An 18475-nucleotide genomic window follows, 5' to 3' on the forward strand; every position below is an offset into this window, starting at 1 on the left:
AATGCCCTGAAGCCCTTTTTGTAAGTGGTCGTACAGGTATCCTTAACTTTCACCTACTAATTACATTTACCATTTTTATTAGAGCAATGTGACAAAAATGTCACAAATTAAATAGATGCAACAAAACATTAAAATTAAATAACAAGTTACATAAAGATATTTTTTTCTTCTCACATAGACATAATGTGGATGAATGTTAAAAGTCTTGAAAGAGAACAATTTACCAAGCCTTCCCCACAGAGCGATGACCGAATAATAATTTCATTTTCAGTCATCAGTCATTGCATGTCAAGCTGAGCCCTGTCACACTAATCAGAGGACAGCATGGGACATTTATTGACCGTGTGCTTTTGGTAGAAACCAGATTGTGTCAAAAGTAGTCTAAATTGTCACAAACCACTAAAATAAATAAAAAGTAGACCAACTGGGCAGATATCCGCCCAATCTGGCTGCACAGCAAGAAATATGTTTGATGGAACAAAGCAGATGTAGAATTATACATGTTAGTGGGAGAAATAGGTGTCATATGGTGTGCATGTAGGGCCTTTTTCACAGCAGATATCTTGACATGTAATAGCAGGAACAGTATTGTTTTAATGTTAATGATGACTGTTTACACTTGAGTGTATTAGTAAACCTTTAAATGTCCAGTGTAAAAAAAAAGGCCTATTAGACTGATACTGTGTGCAATGTTTTAATAGTACCTGCAATCTGCATTCTACATTATGACGTCTACGCCAACCCGGATGTGACTTCCTCGTCGCCGTCTCTTCCAAACCACCATCAAGACGTCTGCCTCCCCTCGCCCTGTGATGCACCCTTCACATCTGAGAGTGTTTCCATGTTTGCTCGGCAAGCAGACAGCACGGTTTTTACAGCACAGTCACACAGAGTGAAGAAGGGCTGACCTTAGGAGAGGACACAGATGTGACTCTTTCCTGGCAGCAGGCGTCATCCCAACAGGCCTCCCTCCCTCCTTTGCCCCCCTCCGATTAACAAGGACACATGAACCAAGTCTGTCCACCTCTAACGAGTTCACCTAGAGCAGAAAACACCAAGAACGAGCTTTTTCTTTTTTATCTTCTGGCCCTCGTTCTTGTTGTCAGGCAACCAAAATTGAACCCACTGTGCCACAAATCTGACATTTTATTTCTCTTTCAGATTAAGAACTAGTCCTTTTGAAAGGTCCTGGGTTTGTATGCACCTGCAAAAGAAAGAAGATTTGGTAGCTAGTTTTCAGTTTTAAGCAGGGCTGCAACTAACAATTATTTTCATAAAAACAGATTTAGGGTCAGCATGCATGACTAGAGGCGGGGGTATACAACGGAATTAAATTGATCTCAGCTTCAAGCCAGTACAGGATGGGTTTTGGATGGAAAAATATTGTGCAAACAACTGCTATGGAGGGGGAAATTTAAAAATATAGTGATTCTTATTGAAATCAGAGAAATTCCAAGGTGGCTGCACCATTTTGCCCTGTGTGTGCACTGAGCAGTTTCCCACTACGGCAAGGGAGGGAGAACAGCAGCAGGTCATAGATGGTACAGATGGAGGCAACAGCTGTCTGGGCCAAGAAAGTGGTCATGTGGTCTATCCGTCTGCCTCGAGCAGGATCCCTCTGCCGGAGGCCTATCAACGTTTCCCTCCTCCACAAATCCATAAACATCTGCATCATAAGTTTCCCTCTGGAAGGCTGGATGTATTCCAAGATCACTTCACTCATCCCGTTTTTTTTCTCTTACACTTTCACTCCGAGATGTGTTTTTCAAGCGCCGACAAGCCCCACATTTATATTTTTGGAATTTTCCTCCAAAAGCGTAGCCTTCAGTGAGAACTAGAGCTTTCATTTGAGGCCCGTCAAAGTGAATGTTCTTGGTTTTGTGTTGGACGTGTGCTGGCGGGGAGGCTCTGGGATGAGGCCCGTCCTTTGAGGCAGGGTTGGACGATGACGGATCGGACACAGATCTGACCCGAGCCCGGAAGAGGAGGCGAGTTGTGCGAAGAGCAGCAGACAAATTTGCGCTGCAGCTCCTGGTAACAGATGGAGCAATAAAACGCAAGAGGAGTGTGGTGTGTTTGACTGCTCGGCTGTGGCTGGGTTTTTGTATTTTCTGTTGTATTTGGGGTGTGAGCAGATGGCTGCGGGCAACCATTCCAGTGTGTGTGTGTGTGTGTGTTTGTGTGTGGCCCAGCACTGTTGACAAGCAAAATCTATCTGGACCATGTCTGTCAGACACCTTCCACGCTAACAACCACCTCCCCCCTGTACAGATAGCTTGTCTCAGGCAAGACAAGGGCAAGCGTAAGTGGTGCTCCACTCTCTATCACCACCGCCACATCCATCACTACCTCCCTTCAAAATCGCTGTGACAAACTGCCCCAGAAGCCAGCATTATTTCTGGCCGTACAGTGCTGCTGCTGCTGCATATTTGAGGACTGACAGTTATTTAGAGGTTTGCAAGATAAGGGGAAACCTTCTGAGCGAGAACATTCTGTCTTCCATCACTCTAACAGGGTTGGGGGGGAGGGGGGGGACAGGTAATATTTAGAGACTCATGCCAGGATTTGGGAGTTATGATGTTGGGGGGATTTTATGAAATGTGTGGCAGCTCATCAAAGATAGAAACACATTTCTGTGAAAACATCTGTTGCGAAGTCAAGAGTTCCCCATCGATACCAGTTATTTTAGGCTGCTTTTTCCATCTTAAATAAGGTTCACAGAAAGATTAATAAAGGCAAGCGGGGACCGTGGTTCTCTCCGTATCCTGAGCTGTAAATTATTAAAGACAAAAGGGAGTGGACTAGATACAAGTCAGGCAAAAGTTTGACATTTTGGGAAATATGCTTACACAGTGTTTTCTGTGGGACACTTAGATGAGAAGTTCATGTAAATACTGCTACCACTGTTATCCACCGGCAGCTGATTAGCTTAGCTTAGCACAAAGGTTGGAAACATGGGGAAAAAGTTAGCATGGCTCTGTCAAATGGTTTCTAATGTAAGTACTTAATTCACATACAGCTGTGAAAGTGGTATTAATCTTTCCCAAAATGTTGAACAATTCCTTTTAAGATCAGGGTTAATCACTATCCGCAAACAGTAAATACTTGAACTTGGTTATATTTAGTGTGATTAGTAATCCTTCAGTTTTCATAAAAGGTTAGTTTTTAAAGAATGGACAAGTTTAAAAAATGGACAAAAACTTTATAACAAAGTCAGACAGGTTTTATTTTCTCTCTCTCATAAATAACACTGAACAAGCATCGTACAGTGATAAATATCAATATTTATACACTGTAAAATTCTCTGTATTACAAAATACAGCATATGTGTAATGCACTTGATACAGATGGGAAGTATTGCATTTCATAGCACCAGACGAGACCCTTAACTTGATCCTTTAAGTTCTGATATCATGCTGTACGCCTCTGGAACAGTTCAGGTGTGCGGTTACATCGCAGATTCAGGTCTTGTGTGGGTGTCTATGAAATATACTTCCCTTAGGAATCAGTTGTTGCATAACTATATCTAAGATAAGTAGAGCCCACTAGGAAGAACCAAAGTCTTTACTGTAAAACTGCTCATATCTCCATAATCCCAAAATTTCAAAGTCCCTGTTGAGAGACTAAAATATAACTAAGTGTGTCCACGGCGGCCGATCAAGGTTCATGTGTTTGATTTTTGCATTAGACATGGTGTACCTTCTTTTCCGTGTCTGAGCAGAACAGCTTCATTGAATCACACTTTGTTTGGAGGGTTGGGACACTTCCTAAAATATGTCACTGCTGTCAGGTGAAAGACTGGTGTATTTACAACAGGAACTGAGAAAATGCTTTTTCCACACCTTATAAGTGAGAGTAGTGAGCAGATTTTCTAAATGTCGCTGCCATAAAATGTACTCATCTCACTCTACGTAAACTTTCAAATTCAAGTAAGAGACTAGGAAAATGTCTGGGATGGATTCAGGGGATTCAGGTTTGACAGGAGCGAGAGGCTGATGGCTGAACATCAATAAGCGATCAGCAGGTTTAGGGACTCTCCAAAGAAGGTGCTGCAAATCTGAACAAGCTGTTCTGATCACAGACATTCGTGTGTCCTCATCATTGGCAGCGCAGAAATGTCCGTCAGAGGCAGCGGGAGGTAACAGGCAGGTTGAACACAGAAACACAAACCTGGGAATATCGACACTCAACCGAACAGCTCGAATGCAGATTTTGCTCACTTTTGACAGAAAATCTTCAACACTGGTAGTAAACAGCTATTCCCAACACCGGGCTAAAGATCTTATTGGTGGGGCTTCTATCATATATATATATATATATATATATATATATATATTTTTTTTTTTTTTTTGCTTTCAAACATTATTGCTAAATTCAGACAGGAAGGGGCCCTTTCAACCAACATTTACCATGAAAATAACTCTACAGCCTTCAGAGGACTGACAGCATGGAATGTGTTTGGGAGAACATTAAATCTGGCTTTGAAGACCAAAAAGAAAGAAAGAAAAAACAACAGTAGTACAAAAATGGAATTGATAAAACAAAAGGTTGTGCCAGCATTACAAAACAGGCTTTTGTGACCAAATACAGGGACATAAAGATGGATATTTCATATAGGAGCCCTTATTATTCCTCAATCAGACTTTGTCTGAGGAGCAGCATCACAATAATTCATGTAAAAATAAAAAGTATTATCACATTCATCACTTAGTGTCCATGTTGTGTTTGATTGTCGGCTTGTGAGACACATCAGTTTAAACTTTTGATCAACCAAACCCCTTCTTAACGTCTGTATGAAAATAATGCTTGTCTGTTGTTGCGACTGTGCAAAAGAACCTACAGCATGAGAGCTTTGTTGTCATATTACTAAGAGCTAAAACACAAAAACTCTTCACAGATCATTTCTATAATTACCAGAAACATTAAGTATTAAAAAAAAAATCATCAGTCATGTGTAGCCTCAGCTCAGGTGGGGCCAGTGTCATGGCGTCTGATCAGCTTTATCAAATTATGGCACATAAAAAATGACAGCCTCTTCGTCTAGCTTACTCGTCTATATTTTAAGTCAAACCTTAAATAAACACAGACTTAGGTTTGTGTTATATTGTATGCGTGAGCGCATTTCTGATTAGTTTGGTTTCAGCACTGAAATATGACATTCATGCCATTTTGTCACCATTCTTCGTATTGCACAGAATTGCCAGAACTATGATTTTAAGCAAAACCTATGTAATAATCCTACCGGATAATCTTACGGTCAAATAAAACTGTGATACAAAAACAAATGTAAAATCAAAGTTAATTCTGAACATTGGCGGGAAAGCTTAACATCTCAGTTTCAGTCCGCTGTGGGAATCTTTCTGCGGCAGAACATGTGGCTGTGCTACCGAGGAGTCACGCTGCACTTCAGCTTTCCTGGCAGAAACATTCCCGAGTCTCCCGCTGTGAAATCTGCTCTCCTCTCCAGCTGCTCTTATCAAAACTGCAGAAGTGCTAAAATGATCTCCGGGCAGACAAGGCCAATTCAGCTGACGTGGTCGCAAGCCAGCAGAAATCTCACGGTCAGGGAGGCCGGTAATGAACCTCTCTCCGTAGTCCAAAAATAAGACACTTCATCACAAATGAACTGGACTAAACTGCCAAATCTTTCAAAGATACTAATAATGCCCTTATTATTTGCACTGTGAATTAGCATTGGATGAAGACAAATCATAAAATCCCTTAAAATAAAAAACAGATGTAGAATGAAAGAAAGGTGCATAGGTTGGCATTCTTTTGACACTGAAACGGAAAAAAACAATTCCTTGGTTCTCTAGAAAGCTCCAGTTTGCACATTCATAGTGTTAGCAGGCAGTTAATGCCAAGCTATTCTTTTTAATGACTCACTCGCTCACTCACTCACTCAGCCACCTCTGATAATCTCTAAACATCATTATTTCATTGACATCCCCTGTATCAGAGTAAATGTTAAGTACCTTAATGAAAATAATTTAGAAAAAACTAAAAGAAAACCTCCCAACATGACGTATCGCTAAACCGTCTCCATCAGCAGCCTTTCCTTCAAAGGTGCATGGTCCCACACTTGTAAAACACCACATCGACTAACGACATACGCTTCAGGGTGGTCAGAATTCAATGTTGAAAATTACAAACCCCACCGCCACCATGTTTCAGACGCCGTCTAAACTCAGCGGGTTTCCTCAAGCTCCGCAGTCGCACAATTGGGTGGCCGAGTCGTACGAGCTCGCTGCCTCGTGTCAATTGGTGGCTCACACCACGTTAATGCAGTTCCCGCCGCCAGCGGTTGCCCTCTTGCTGCAGTAGGTGAAGCCGCCGTGATTGGTGGAGGAGCCGTTCATGTGTGACGACTTCAGCTCCATCTGGCAGGCGGCGATGGCTGCGTTGAGCTCTACCTGAGCACGGTGCACGACGTAGAACATCAGGCCGATGCTGATGACGATCTGCAAGGGACAGAGGAGGCCGTGTGTTCAACTCAGCTGCACACAGGAGTCGTTTCTGCTTTCGTCACTCTTCTATTGCACAACACAATACAAACTCTTTACACCGTGTTCAACACAATCAAAACCTCAGACTCAGTCTTATGTGAAACCTTCAGACAGACCAAGCAGCTATAAAAGTCATCAATCAAACATTCCTGGAAAAACTGCCTGAAAAGAGCTGAAAAGCTACTGAGCAGTTTACTAACTAACCATCTGGGACAGATATTGGCAGGTGGGCACCTGTCAATTCAGAAGCCTCAAATCAGAGTATCTGCAAATACTGATATTTGATCTGATACAAACGTACGCTGTAATTCTCAAAAATAAAACTGGTTGTGATCATTGTAATTTAAAGCATAATTTGACATTCTGGGCAAGGACACAGCTTTTCTTTTCTTGCTACGAGTTAGATGAGAAGATCGATGCCACTTTCATATCTGATGATAAACACGAAGCTACCACCAGCAGCCGGTTAGCTTAGCTTAGCTCAGGCTGGAGACAGGAGGAAACAGCCGAGCTTTATCCAAAGGCAACAAAGTCTTTTTACCAGCACATCAAAAGCTTAATAATTTACATGCTATATCTCCTGTAAAAAACTAGAATTTGCCATTTTATGAGTCATGTGCCAGACTAGGCTGAGCAGTTGCCAGGCAACCTGTGAAGACTGGATGACTAGGAAGTTACTGTGTTCCAAAATGTCAAACTATCCCTTAAAGGTAATATGAGGCCAGGATTGCTGAAAACTGGGTCCACAGCTGGCTATAACTTCATGTACATAACTAACAGCGGAAACACTGAATTTTATAATAACACTAACAAAGAAATGTATTTAGTGTGGATTGGTTGTGTCTGGTCAGCATTGGCCCCAAATCTCATCTGGTTAATCTGATCAGTCTATCTCTGTTATTAAGCAAAGTGGTGTCACAAAGAAAATAATAACAAATAAGAATCCATATGGCTCAAGATAGTCCATATTTTTTCTATATACAGCATTTGTCAGGGAAAATACAAATGATTGTGCATGTATGATGTGTATCCTGGTTGATACACAACAGTAAAAGATGACTGGGCTTAATCACCTATTCCAGATGGACTTTCCCACCACCAGAGTTAAAAAAAAAAAAGCTTCCTTGATTTAAGGCCAGTTTTCCATTTGGAGTTCTGCATGAAACACTGATACCTACTTAATCTTTAACTGATCCTTGACCTCTGACCCTTGTGAACCTGTCAAATGTCGCACTCAGAAACGAGCCCTGATCCCTGAGCACCTGTGACGACTACATGAAGCTGAACAGGTGCTCCGAGCGACGTTTGGGTGAGCTGAACAGAACTGCAGCATATTTTACACATGTACATAAGGCTTAGCATTCCCACTCTGGACGTGTAAGGAACTGCAGGCTTAAGGGAAGGGCAGATGTCAGTGAGAGCACTTGGATGAGGTTTGACAGGCTTGGTGGACAGGAAGTATTCTGATATGAGAAAGGAGAACAAAGTACTCATCCAACTAGACAACATTTCATTAAAGTTTATGGGTGTGGTCCAGAGCTCTATGTCACTCAACTATGAACAACAAGTGCAACAGCTTCACTCATCACCGCTATATAAATGAAAAGAGCAAAAGCAAGTTTTTCCTGTTTTCATCCCAACAGCCTAGTGATCTAAATAATGTACCTGGTCAATCAATGATCGCAGCATAATCTATTTCACACATCATATGTGCCAAATAACGACAAAATTCAAAGCCAGACACGGTACTAAACACATTTTAAGACCACTGCAAAGCAAAATGTGAAACCCAGATATTTCACAAGAGTATCTCCACACCAATGTGTGATCATCATCAGCTCACCTGCAGGCTGAACACAAAGTAGCCGCTGACGCTCTGCTCAGCGATGACGTCCTCCATGGTGCGAAGCGTGGTGCCCAGGTAGGAGTTGAGAAGCTGAGTGGGCAACAGACCCACCGAGGAGGCCACCAGGTAGTTTGGCAAGGACACATCTGTGATCTGAAAATGGAGAATCATCTTAGAAACTTGACAAAAGAAATGAAAGGATTTAACACACTGGAAAAACTATACTATGCTACTTCTTACTCCACTACATTTATCTGACAGCTGTACTTGCTGGTAAATGTTTAGATCGATATTTTGCAGGTGAAATTAATTCACACGACAAAACTCCTTTCTGAAAAACAGCCGAATGACTCCCTCATCTTGAACTGAGACTAATGTGCAACGCTTCCTCCAAAGTTTTGTTGCTTTTTTAAATATATTTTCTTTGTGAGTTTAACTGCCACAATTCAGCAGAAAAATACACAAGAAGGTCACTACGACGTAAGTGTTGATGAAAGCCGCAGCAAATGTATTCGTTCTCAAAAACTGCAAGATCTGGTTGGGCTGGTGAATAGCCTTTAAATACCATCTTGTGTAATTACCCTGAACTATGACATGCCATAAAACGTCCAGCTGAGCGTTTCATTTCATATCTCATTACAACCACCTAAATATAAACAAGGGTCTGTGCCGCTGTCACCCTTGATCCCTTGATTAAGTGATGACATAAGCCGATGTGTCTGCGCCGGGCATGTGAGGATGTGACCTTGGCAGTGTGTGCACTCTGACTGCGCTGTGGCTGATAGCGGCGTGTCGGGAGCCGTGGCGTGTTGCTGCAAGACACTGCCTGAGCCAAAATGTTATCAGGGCTGGAAAACATTTTTGCAAGATCCTGCCCAAGAGTCTCTTCATAAAGAGATCCTAAACCCTCTCCTGTTATCACATTACACAGCTACAAGAGCCTGGGTTACACTTTATATGACACTGACGTTATCAAAACCTGGCTAATCAAGCTAATGTTGTCAAGCTCTTCTCCCTCAGTATGTTCAGCTGAGCGTTTCTTTCCTCACTGCAATCATGTAGCAGGCCTTTCTCCTTCAAAGATTAGCGCCGATGTGTCCAAACCATGTGTCAACACAGCCCAAGCGCCTTCAGCCGATCTCTGAGACATGCCATGTGAGCCTGTGAGAGCTGCACAACAAGAACAGAAATGCACTCTCTTTCTCCCAGCCATCATCCCTGAGTTGTGAAGCACATGTCCTCTGAAGTCTCTTCCCACCCGGCGAATGCAGCTGTCTTACGACCAGGGATGGGCTGGTCGTTGGTATTTTTATAGCCGCACAGAGAAATCCCACTGAACCTCCTACTCACTTCTGCAAGCCCGTGTATCGAGATAATCTGCAAATTCAAGTGAAAAACACTCCATCCTAGGCCTGACCTGATTTATTCAGAGCAGCAGCAATGCAGGTCTGAATTTGTGCTCGTAAACAAAACAGGAAGTGGGGTATGTTGACTGCACAGTAAATTTCAGGCTTGCTTGTATGATGCTCTATCCCTACTTGTATCTGGACACGAGCATGGTTTACCCTTTGTAAAGAAAGGTGAAGCACAGTGTATAATTATCCTATCTACAGGCTGCACAAACATGTCTGCCTACATATAGGGTCCCATAAATCACACTATGAATTCTCCAACTGCTTCATCAGCTCATCACGACAGCAGAGGGATGAAGACAGGCCAGGGAGCAGTTGTAAAGGTTATAATGCGTAATGAAACACACGGAGACCTGAATATGTCCACCTTCGTGCGCAAAGGGTTCACATACATTTTTCCTGAGCTGTCCCATTGTTTTGCTAACTGCTGCAGTCTGTGTGTCGTTTAAGGTTACCCGCTATAATGTGGCACCATCCACTTCAGCAGAAAGAAGCGGGGGGCATGGTGTAATGTAGCCTCGTCCACAGAAAGTGCTTTCCAAGGGCAGAGCAGACAACACTTATTCCACCGTGAGCCAGTATGGGTGTAGAAGTACCCACCCACGGTTAGTTTCACCTTTTATTGTGGAGAACAAAGATCATAAAGATACAATATCAGCAAGGCTCAATAATGAGTCACCAGGTAAGATGAATTACAAGGTGCACAGTGGGAGGCTGAGCTGGGTTTGAAACCCCTCCGGGCTGGGAAGTGACAGTGTAGCAGAGGAGGCAGGCGAACTGGGGGATTCGGCTTATTAGCCTGCTTCTGGCAGGGCCGGCTAAACTCCCCAGTGAAGGCTGCACACTGACATTCACTTCACCAGCTGTGGGGAAAAAAGAAAATCACATTGAGGTTTGTGTGTGAAGAGTCGACAACCTGATTTCTCCAGTTTCTCCAACTTTGAATGATGGTTCATAATAAATGATTATTGGTTACTTGGGGGCAGCAGAAACACTAATTTGCAAACACTAACATGTCATCAGCGTTTAAGTAAACTTGCTGTCAAAAAGTTGCTTATTGACACATTGAACACTTAAATAGAAATATTATTATTCACTTGGACTCGTGCATCTGGCCACCAAACGTAAGTCCAAAATTCACTGTCTTTTAGCTCTTCTTTTGGTCTCTACCTGTCTTTTAGCTCTGTTTTTGGTCTCTACCTGTCTTTTAGCTCTGTTTGTGACCTCTACCGACTCTTGTGGGAAATATCTGGCTCTTTAGCTGCTAAATGCTCCATGACGTTCAACAGCTAGCTGCAACTTTGTCTGTCTGTCTGCTGAGCAGGTAGTGTACACTGGGTTTTAAGAGCTTTTTCCCTGGAAACAGCCATCTTCTGCGTCTGAAAACAACTCCAGTGCTGAGAGGGAACCAACATAGTAAGGTTGTGGGCCTGATAGCAAAACGATGAGCTGGAACTCTCTATGAAGCTCTTCAAAGCTGAGGGGATCTGCAGATTCAGGTGATAATTCTTTGTAGGTTCATCACTACGAGCGACCCCTTTCGCATTGTTTTCACATTGTCATTTGATACATTGTTATTATAAAAATATTGATTTTAAATGCATTAAAAAATGCTAGATGGTTTAACTTCAATTTGTATGCAGGTGGTAGGCAGAAGCTGTTTCCTCATATCATATATCATAACTCGACTATGAATGCTCAGTTCTCATATGAACTGAACTGTTTGTGTGTTTGGAGACTAATAACCAGACGATCTCCAGAGTTGACCTTTCCCCACACGTAGCACACAACAGGAGACTGTCTGTTTCAGACACGTTTTCACATAGTGGAACTACTCCATTTTGGTCTAAGCGAGGGGTGGTGCCTGGGTAGAGCGTGCATCCATGATGATGACTGTTTTGCACTGACAAACATCCACAATATACAGGCAGCAGAGGAGAGTAAAAAGCAGCTACTCTCCATGCAACATCATCACCACACCCACTCACTCACTGTGAGTTCTCCAGAAAATGACCTGCTCTATTCACACATGGGTTCAAGACCCAGAAGAAGAAATGCTGACTAAGCAGCTGGCAGGTAAAAGTCCAATTCAGCTAAATCAGACATGTGCGTTCTCACATACAGCTCCTCCTGGTAACGTCTATATAAGTTCAGAGCTACAATGCATGTGTGAAAGAGTGACGTCTCAGTAAAACAGATGTGGCAACCAGGACTTTGATATGTGAGATTTCACAGGAACATTAGCCGACCAGCTCAGCTTGAAAGAGACCAGGCGTTTGCCAAAAATGCCGGTATGTCAGTAAAAATGAAACAAAAACTCTATAAATCTGTAAACCTAAAGTATGTCAAAGGGAACGATCTCAAACGTCATGACAATGAGTCGAACACAGACAAGCTGCATTTTCAAAGGCAAACAGCTGTCACAAGTTGAAACTAACCCACAGAAATATGACAAATTCAAACTGGCACAAAACTAAAAATGGCCTCCTTTTTGGAGTCGTTGTGCTTGAGCTGCTTGAAAGCTGATGTCCTTTTTCAAACAGGCTTTATTTGCTTGTAGATAATGACCCAGAGCAAGCTCAAAAACTGCATTTTACAAGGCTGTCAATTAACCAGCCTTGTAATTTCACCCTGGCAAACAGATTGTGGAGCCCCAATAATGCCAGTGACAGCGGCGGCAGCTGGGCAGCACAGCGTAAAAAGTCTGTCCCTTTGACTTTGACACCCTATTTTCACCTCTGCAGATTGAAACAGTAAGTTCAGTGTTGTAGGTACATTTAAAGCTTGAGCCACGACCCTGGCATAAGTGGGACATTTCAACCTTTGGACTCAGAACTACAGTATGTCCCAACTGTGAAGGCGAAAGTATGAACCAATGACAAGCAGAAGCCATTTAACTCAGTCAGGCAAAGAAAGACCATCTGCCAGGTTTGTAAGTCCTGTTCAGAAAAGAAGCCTTTAAACAGGTGAATCTATGTGCTGGCCTCATGTGGGACTAATGCAAAGAAATCATTAATTTTTAGCATTACAAACTGTCTTAAACTTGCTTTGGACCTTAAATTTAATCCTTAATTGGATTCACAAGTATTTCCAGTATACCACCACAAAGCCCTGAAAAACAAGCTTCTTAAAGCTTTAATTCAAAACATATGTCGAGTTGAGACACCACCGTCAATGCCAACAATAGACTCTGCTTCAGCCTCATCCTCCATTTAAATTAATTCCCAAATAAATGATCTCAGATTTTAAAGAGCATGTCAACAGGTCAGCCCCAACTCTTAATCACCTGTTTTTGTTGGCTCGTGCTAAAATCACTGCCTCACTGTTCAGCTCTAATGTCACAGGCCAAGCACTTGAATTTGAGATGCTTCTCAAGTACCAGCCAATCAGTCAATGACAGGTGCAGCACAAATGTTTGCTGCCTGCAGTGCTTCTTGTACCTGCAGACAGTCGGCCGATCGCTGGGGTGAGCTCACCTCCCTGTTGGCCAATGACTATTCTCACGAATTCGCAAGTGTTCTCTTAGTCTAAAATAACGCTATAATATAATAATGATGATGCTTCTCAAATGTGAGGATTTAATGCTTTTGTTTGTCGCATGATAGACAATTGAATATCGTTGGGTTATGGACTGTTGGTTGAATAACTGGCACTCTGAACACATCTGCATGGAAGTCACAACAGATTTTCTTACTATTTTCTGACATTTTGTAGACAATACAATTAACCAATTAATTGAGAAGATAGTCTGCAAATTACTCAATAATTAACATAATGCAGAACTACAACTGTTATTAATGCAAAATGTAAATTTACGACAAAAGCATTTCTATGTAGCAGGCCTTCAAACTCTTTGTTTGTACGGTACTATTTCATATCATAACAGAATTTTGGATGGTAATTGTAAAGATATATTTATACAAATATTGATTTTAATTCCATAATGACAAATGCAATAGCAAGGCCTGCTTGTCACTTAATGCAAACATGTACTAGACTGACAATAATGATAGCTGACGCTGAATTCAAATGTATTGAGCTGAACTGCTTGGAATACAGGCATATTATAACAAGCTTAATTAAAACTTAGATTCAACACATTGTTCTCTTTACAATAACATAAGCACCAACAAAATATTCTATGACTTTTGGAAAAGGCAGCCCAACATGCTGACATACTATAATTAGAGCAAGGAATCAAAACTCTTAACAGGACTCTACAGTACATCTCTACAATGCAATCTAATCCAGTCTCCCTGGAATAAATATTACACTTAGGAAACATTAATTTTTAATTTCTGTTGACACTGTCAACAAACAGGTTTTGACTCAAATCTATAATGACTATGGAGGCTGTTGGGGTATTGTGTTGGGTTACTTCATTATGAACAAGCTTTAATATTTTGCACCCCTATGGATAATAATGAGGACAGACAAAATATTAGAAACAGCTTCCAACATAATGAAATTAGGTGTAAAACTTGACAACTGTGGCCTCAAAATTTAACAGAGTTGGGTCAATACAGCTCTGATATTCATAGTGTGTGTTTGTATTGAACTGTCAAAAGCCAAAGCCATACAGGCGAGAAATGCAGTAAGTAAATCAGTCACCCAAGAAAACTTACTGGTTTTGCAGCATGCAATTACTGTGCTTGTGAAACTCACTTGCGTCATCTTCTTTTTCCTGCCTCAGGCCTGTGCATCAACTCCTTCATGCTTTAAGCTATAAATGCCTTTCAAGTTCCCCACTTTGCATCCACTTCTGCATGTTTGTGCTGCTGCTGGTTTCTGCCTTCAACACTATTAGATTCTCTTCTCACCAGATGTTTCCATAGACATTTGACCACCCTCACATCTCAACTCAGAAAATTGTGATTACATAAAATAGGTAGTGATGAAAACATCAGTCACAAACAAAACAAAACAAAACCTGACCACTGTCCCTGAACCACAAATGTACACAGATGGACGATGTTTCATCCCAGTCAGATCTTCATCAGGTAAAAATGATTGTATATAGATGTATAGAGATGCACACATTAACTGTAACTGTACAAGTAAAGGATACAAGCAGGCACTTATATCATTTTGCTGTTAGTGCACTCCAGTACACTGCAGTAACAAATACTTCATCTAAATTTTCTCAATTTTTGCAACCTTATGATATCTGTATTTAGTGTTAACAACTTTGTGCATATTATTTAGGAGACAGGCTAATATAGGACAATTATGTGAAGGGAACCGATCTGAAAATGTGGTACTGCTAAGGCATTTACAGCTCAATGTCAGCAATACAGGTGCAACTGGAGAGCTTTATGGCTCAAATTACTCTGGAGATCTAAAGCTGGGTGGCTACATAACATCAGGTTCACCCTTGGGTCAGTATTCTTCATTAATCATTCAATTACAACTTGCATAACTGTTAATGTTTTCACGTTGCATGACCTCCCAGCTGATTTTTCTACAATAAAGTAACATATCCCTCAAGGCTTTTACTATTTGGCAGTATCAATGAATTGACTGAAAAGGGTAATCAGCGAGCATAAATTATTCATGCCATGTATGAAGGTCAAGGGCCTCAGGTTAAGTGTAGGAGTGCAGCGGAAAGCAATATCCTGATGCTGTTCAGCTTTATTATGTAGGTCACATGGTGCTTGTTGCTTTGACCAATGACTTTAGATGTACCTCACAAAATAATTATTGTCAATGATTTGGTCTACACTATGATAACATCACCTGATCACTTTTGACTTCAGAAAAAAACACTGCTCCAAATACAAAAACACAAAACTAGGACTTAAAAATGTGATCCTGGTAGTTCAAACTGATAAAATAATTGATGTCCTGAGGCTACAACAGACTTCATTTCATAGGAGCACTTCCACTATCTCCAAGAGGAATGAGCTTCCTTTCTCTGGGGACTGCCCTCATATTCTCTGCTAGACTGTGGTCTGCCTTGAATAGTGAAGTAAGCGATCAACTACTATGTCAAAAATTCATCACAACTAAACTGATTAACATCTACATGTGATACTCCTGTCTGTCCCTTGAGACTGGTTTCTGGCTAGTTATGATTCTCCTGTGTGGCAGGTTGGGCCAGCAATAAGAAAATCATTTTAATGTAAAATCAAAAAAGGGCACAGGGTTGATTCTCATGGCTGCAAGTGATCTGTCGAACTGTCCTCCAGTGGGGTAATGAGCTCTGATCCTGGCTAGTCCACTGCTGTGATCTTTCTGCTTAAACCAATTTGAGTTTACAACGGAGATTACATGACTGTCTAATGTCCTTCTGAAGAGAACGGGAAAAGCTGGTCAAATGTTTCCATACTCACCGAGAAAACTGCATTTTGGAGCCCAAAAGGTATGGGGGTGAGTCTCGCTAAGGCCACAACTTTGAGTCCACTTCCTCCCTCCACCACTCGTATGACAGCACTGAGCTGTTCACTGTTCCCGACCTTGTTCAACACCCAGTCAGTCAATAGTCGCTTGCACACCAGGTGTGCCACGAAGGTCCCTATTAAAACCCCCACCATAACAAGTCCCATGCCCAGCACAAAGCCGTAGAGGTAGCCAGCTGCCACATTAAGAACAATATATCCCCATCCACATGGGAACGACACGATAATCAAACCGACTATAAACAGCAGGGCTCCGACGAGGCTGTCCAAGCTCTCCACCCAAAGCAGGAGGTCCTTGAGGTACTGGCGCACGAGGGCAACCGAGGAGAAGCACACAGCAGTCAGGATGCACGCCAGCAGGGCGCTCTTGAAGCAGAAGGTGGTGATACAGCATGGGTGCCTGAACTCTCCACTGCTGCTGAAGGTCATCCCCCCTGTGGCACCAATGACCTCGGGGTCTTCATCTGACTTCCCTATGCCGGCCCCTGCCTCATCAAAGGCGCTGCATATCAGGATGTCAATTTTGTCACACTCATCCGTGGCGGTCCTCTGCAGCCAGCGGTTTAGCTGAATCTGCGCCTTCCCCACAGCATGCTTGACAAGCTTGGCGAAAAGCTGCACGGTCGTGGACCCTGACATTGACATGTTGGCCCTCAAACAAGCTCTGGGGCCCAGCGGCAGGGAGCAGATGAACTGTCCGACCTGGGGACAGATGTGGCGTTTGAGATTCCCAGACAGTCTTCACATCCAGCGGAAGTTCATGTCTAGCAGTAGTTATTTGTTGAGCTTCGACAGAGGCAGGTATTTATTAACTTAAGAAGATGGCTTCAGCAGGGGTAGCCCATTGCTCTGCAACTCTGAGAGCAACCGTGTAGAGAGACATAAAGATAAAACCGTCACTCTCCTTGGCCATTACATGAATTGTCCAATTTATCCAGTGTTTATCTTGGGTACACTAGCTGGGCAAGGTGCCAGTCCAATGACTTAAACGTGCCAGGTTTGTAGTCTCTATCTGAAACACTCGCCATATTCAGAGTTGTCACCCCTCAGCTCAAGTCAGCGGGTGGAGGGAGCTGTCAGGGCAGGAAAGAGGCGAGCTGGGAGGACACTGACAAAAACAATCCAACGCTTCTTCGGACTGAGATGAAGAGAATCGAAGTGGTGCAAGGATATGAACTTTTATGACTCCGCCAGCATTGCCCACCCAGCTAACGTTAACACACTAGCATAGACCACTGCAAGGCTAACTTACTCCCGTCGTTAGCTAAATAACTCTCAGCGTGGATAAAGTGCACCGTTGCATTTCAGAGACTAAACCGCCGTAGCTGGCCTCCTCGTCCGCTTCTCCCGGGAAGCAGAGCGGCAAACAAGACGCAGGACTCGGGCATGAAAAAACAGTTCCTTCTTTCACTGCTAGCTGGGTGTTGCTGCTCCTCTCGTCGCATTCCTTCCACAGTGGAAGCTGCAACTGTTGTCGCTGTTAAAGCTATTCATACCGACCACTGTTTGTGTCCCAGAATGCCAAGTAACCCCAGCCCCCGTGACCGACCGATAGACGTTCTAATCCAATCAGAGCGCTCTGATTGCCATCGCGAGATTTGCGAGGGCTCTCACGACAAATTATGTTTGTTTTGGATCAATTATCCTAGGATGGTTTCTGCTCCACAGTGCTGCCACATATGCAGAATTAACGACCACAGCTGTGTCGTGATGTGTGAACTACTTCACCTCTAAATTTTATTCTTTTACTTACTTTATTTAGATTCGATCACTTTTCATTAATAGGGCTTTCAAGTCTAACCACATATCCACATTACAGAGCTCCACAATGAGAGGCAGTTGATCAATTAGGAAGCAGTGGGTGCACTTAGATCTTTTACTTACGTTTAAAGCTATCAATATAATATACAACTACAGTACACAAATCAATTAACATGAATGTTAATGGAGCTCGCAGAAGTAGAGCGGTATTGATTTTTTATACTGTGGTAAAGCATCACACTTTATGGGTTGATCATATTCTACACAGATGTTTCCTGCGAGTTAATGTGCTTTGAAAAATACAACATTTACCTCTGAAACGTAGTTAAGAAGATGTATTAAGTAAAATGGAAACACTTGTAAGTGAAACTACAAGTAGCAATGGTGTAAGGACTAACGTCCTTTACCCAAGTAAGTGTATTGCACAGCATTCAACTACTCCATAACAAGTAAAAGTCTCATAAAACTTAACTCAAGTAAAAGAACAAGAAAAGTATTACAAACATATTGTACTAAAAGTAGGCTGCCAAAAGCACACATTAAGAAGAACGG

General features: G+C 42.3%; 1 protein-coding gene across 1 annotated transcript; it reads right to left on the reverse strand.

The window, feature by feature from the left end:
- Positions 1-4353: 4353 nt before the first annotated feature.
- tmem64 (transmembrane protein 64) lies at positions 4354-17659 on the reverse strand. The gene is made up of 3 exons (XM_041955404.1): positions 16097-17659; positions 8350-8505; positions 4354-6461 (listed from the first exon to the last, which is right to left on the reverse strand). The coding sequence occupies exons 1-3, from the start codon at positions 16805-16807 to the stop codon at positions 6270-6272; spliced, it is 1059 nt and encodes a 352-aa protein (XP_041811338.1). The 5' UTR covers positions 16808-17659; the 3' UTR covers positions 4354-6269.
- Between the last annotated feature and the right edge of the window lie 816 nt (positions 17660-18475).

The sequence above is a fragment of the Chelmon rostratus genome, chromosome 16 (assembly GCF_017976325.1).
Source record: "Chelmon rostratus isolate fCheRos1 chromosome 16, fCheRos1.pri, whole genome shotgun sequence".
Classification (NCBI taxonomy): domain Eukaryota; kingdom Metazoa; phylum Chordata; class Actinopteri; order Chaetodontiformes; family Chaetodontidae; genus Chelmon; species Chelmon rostratus.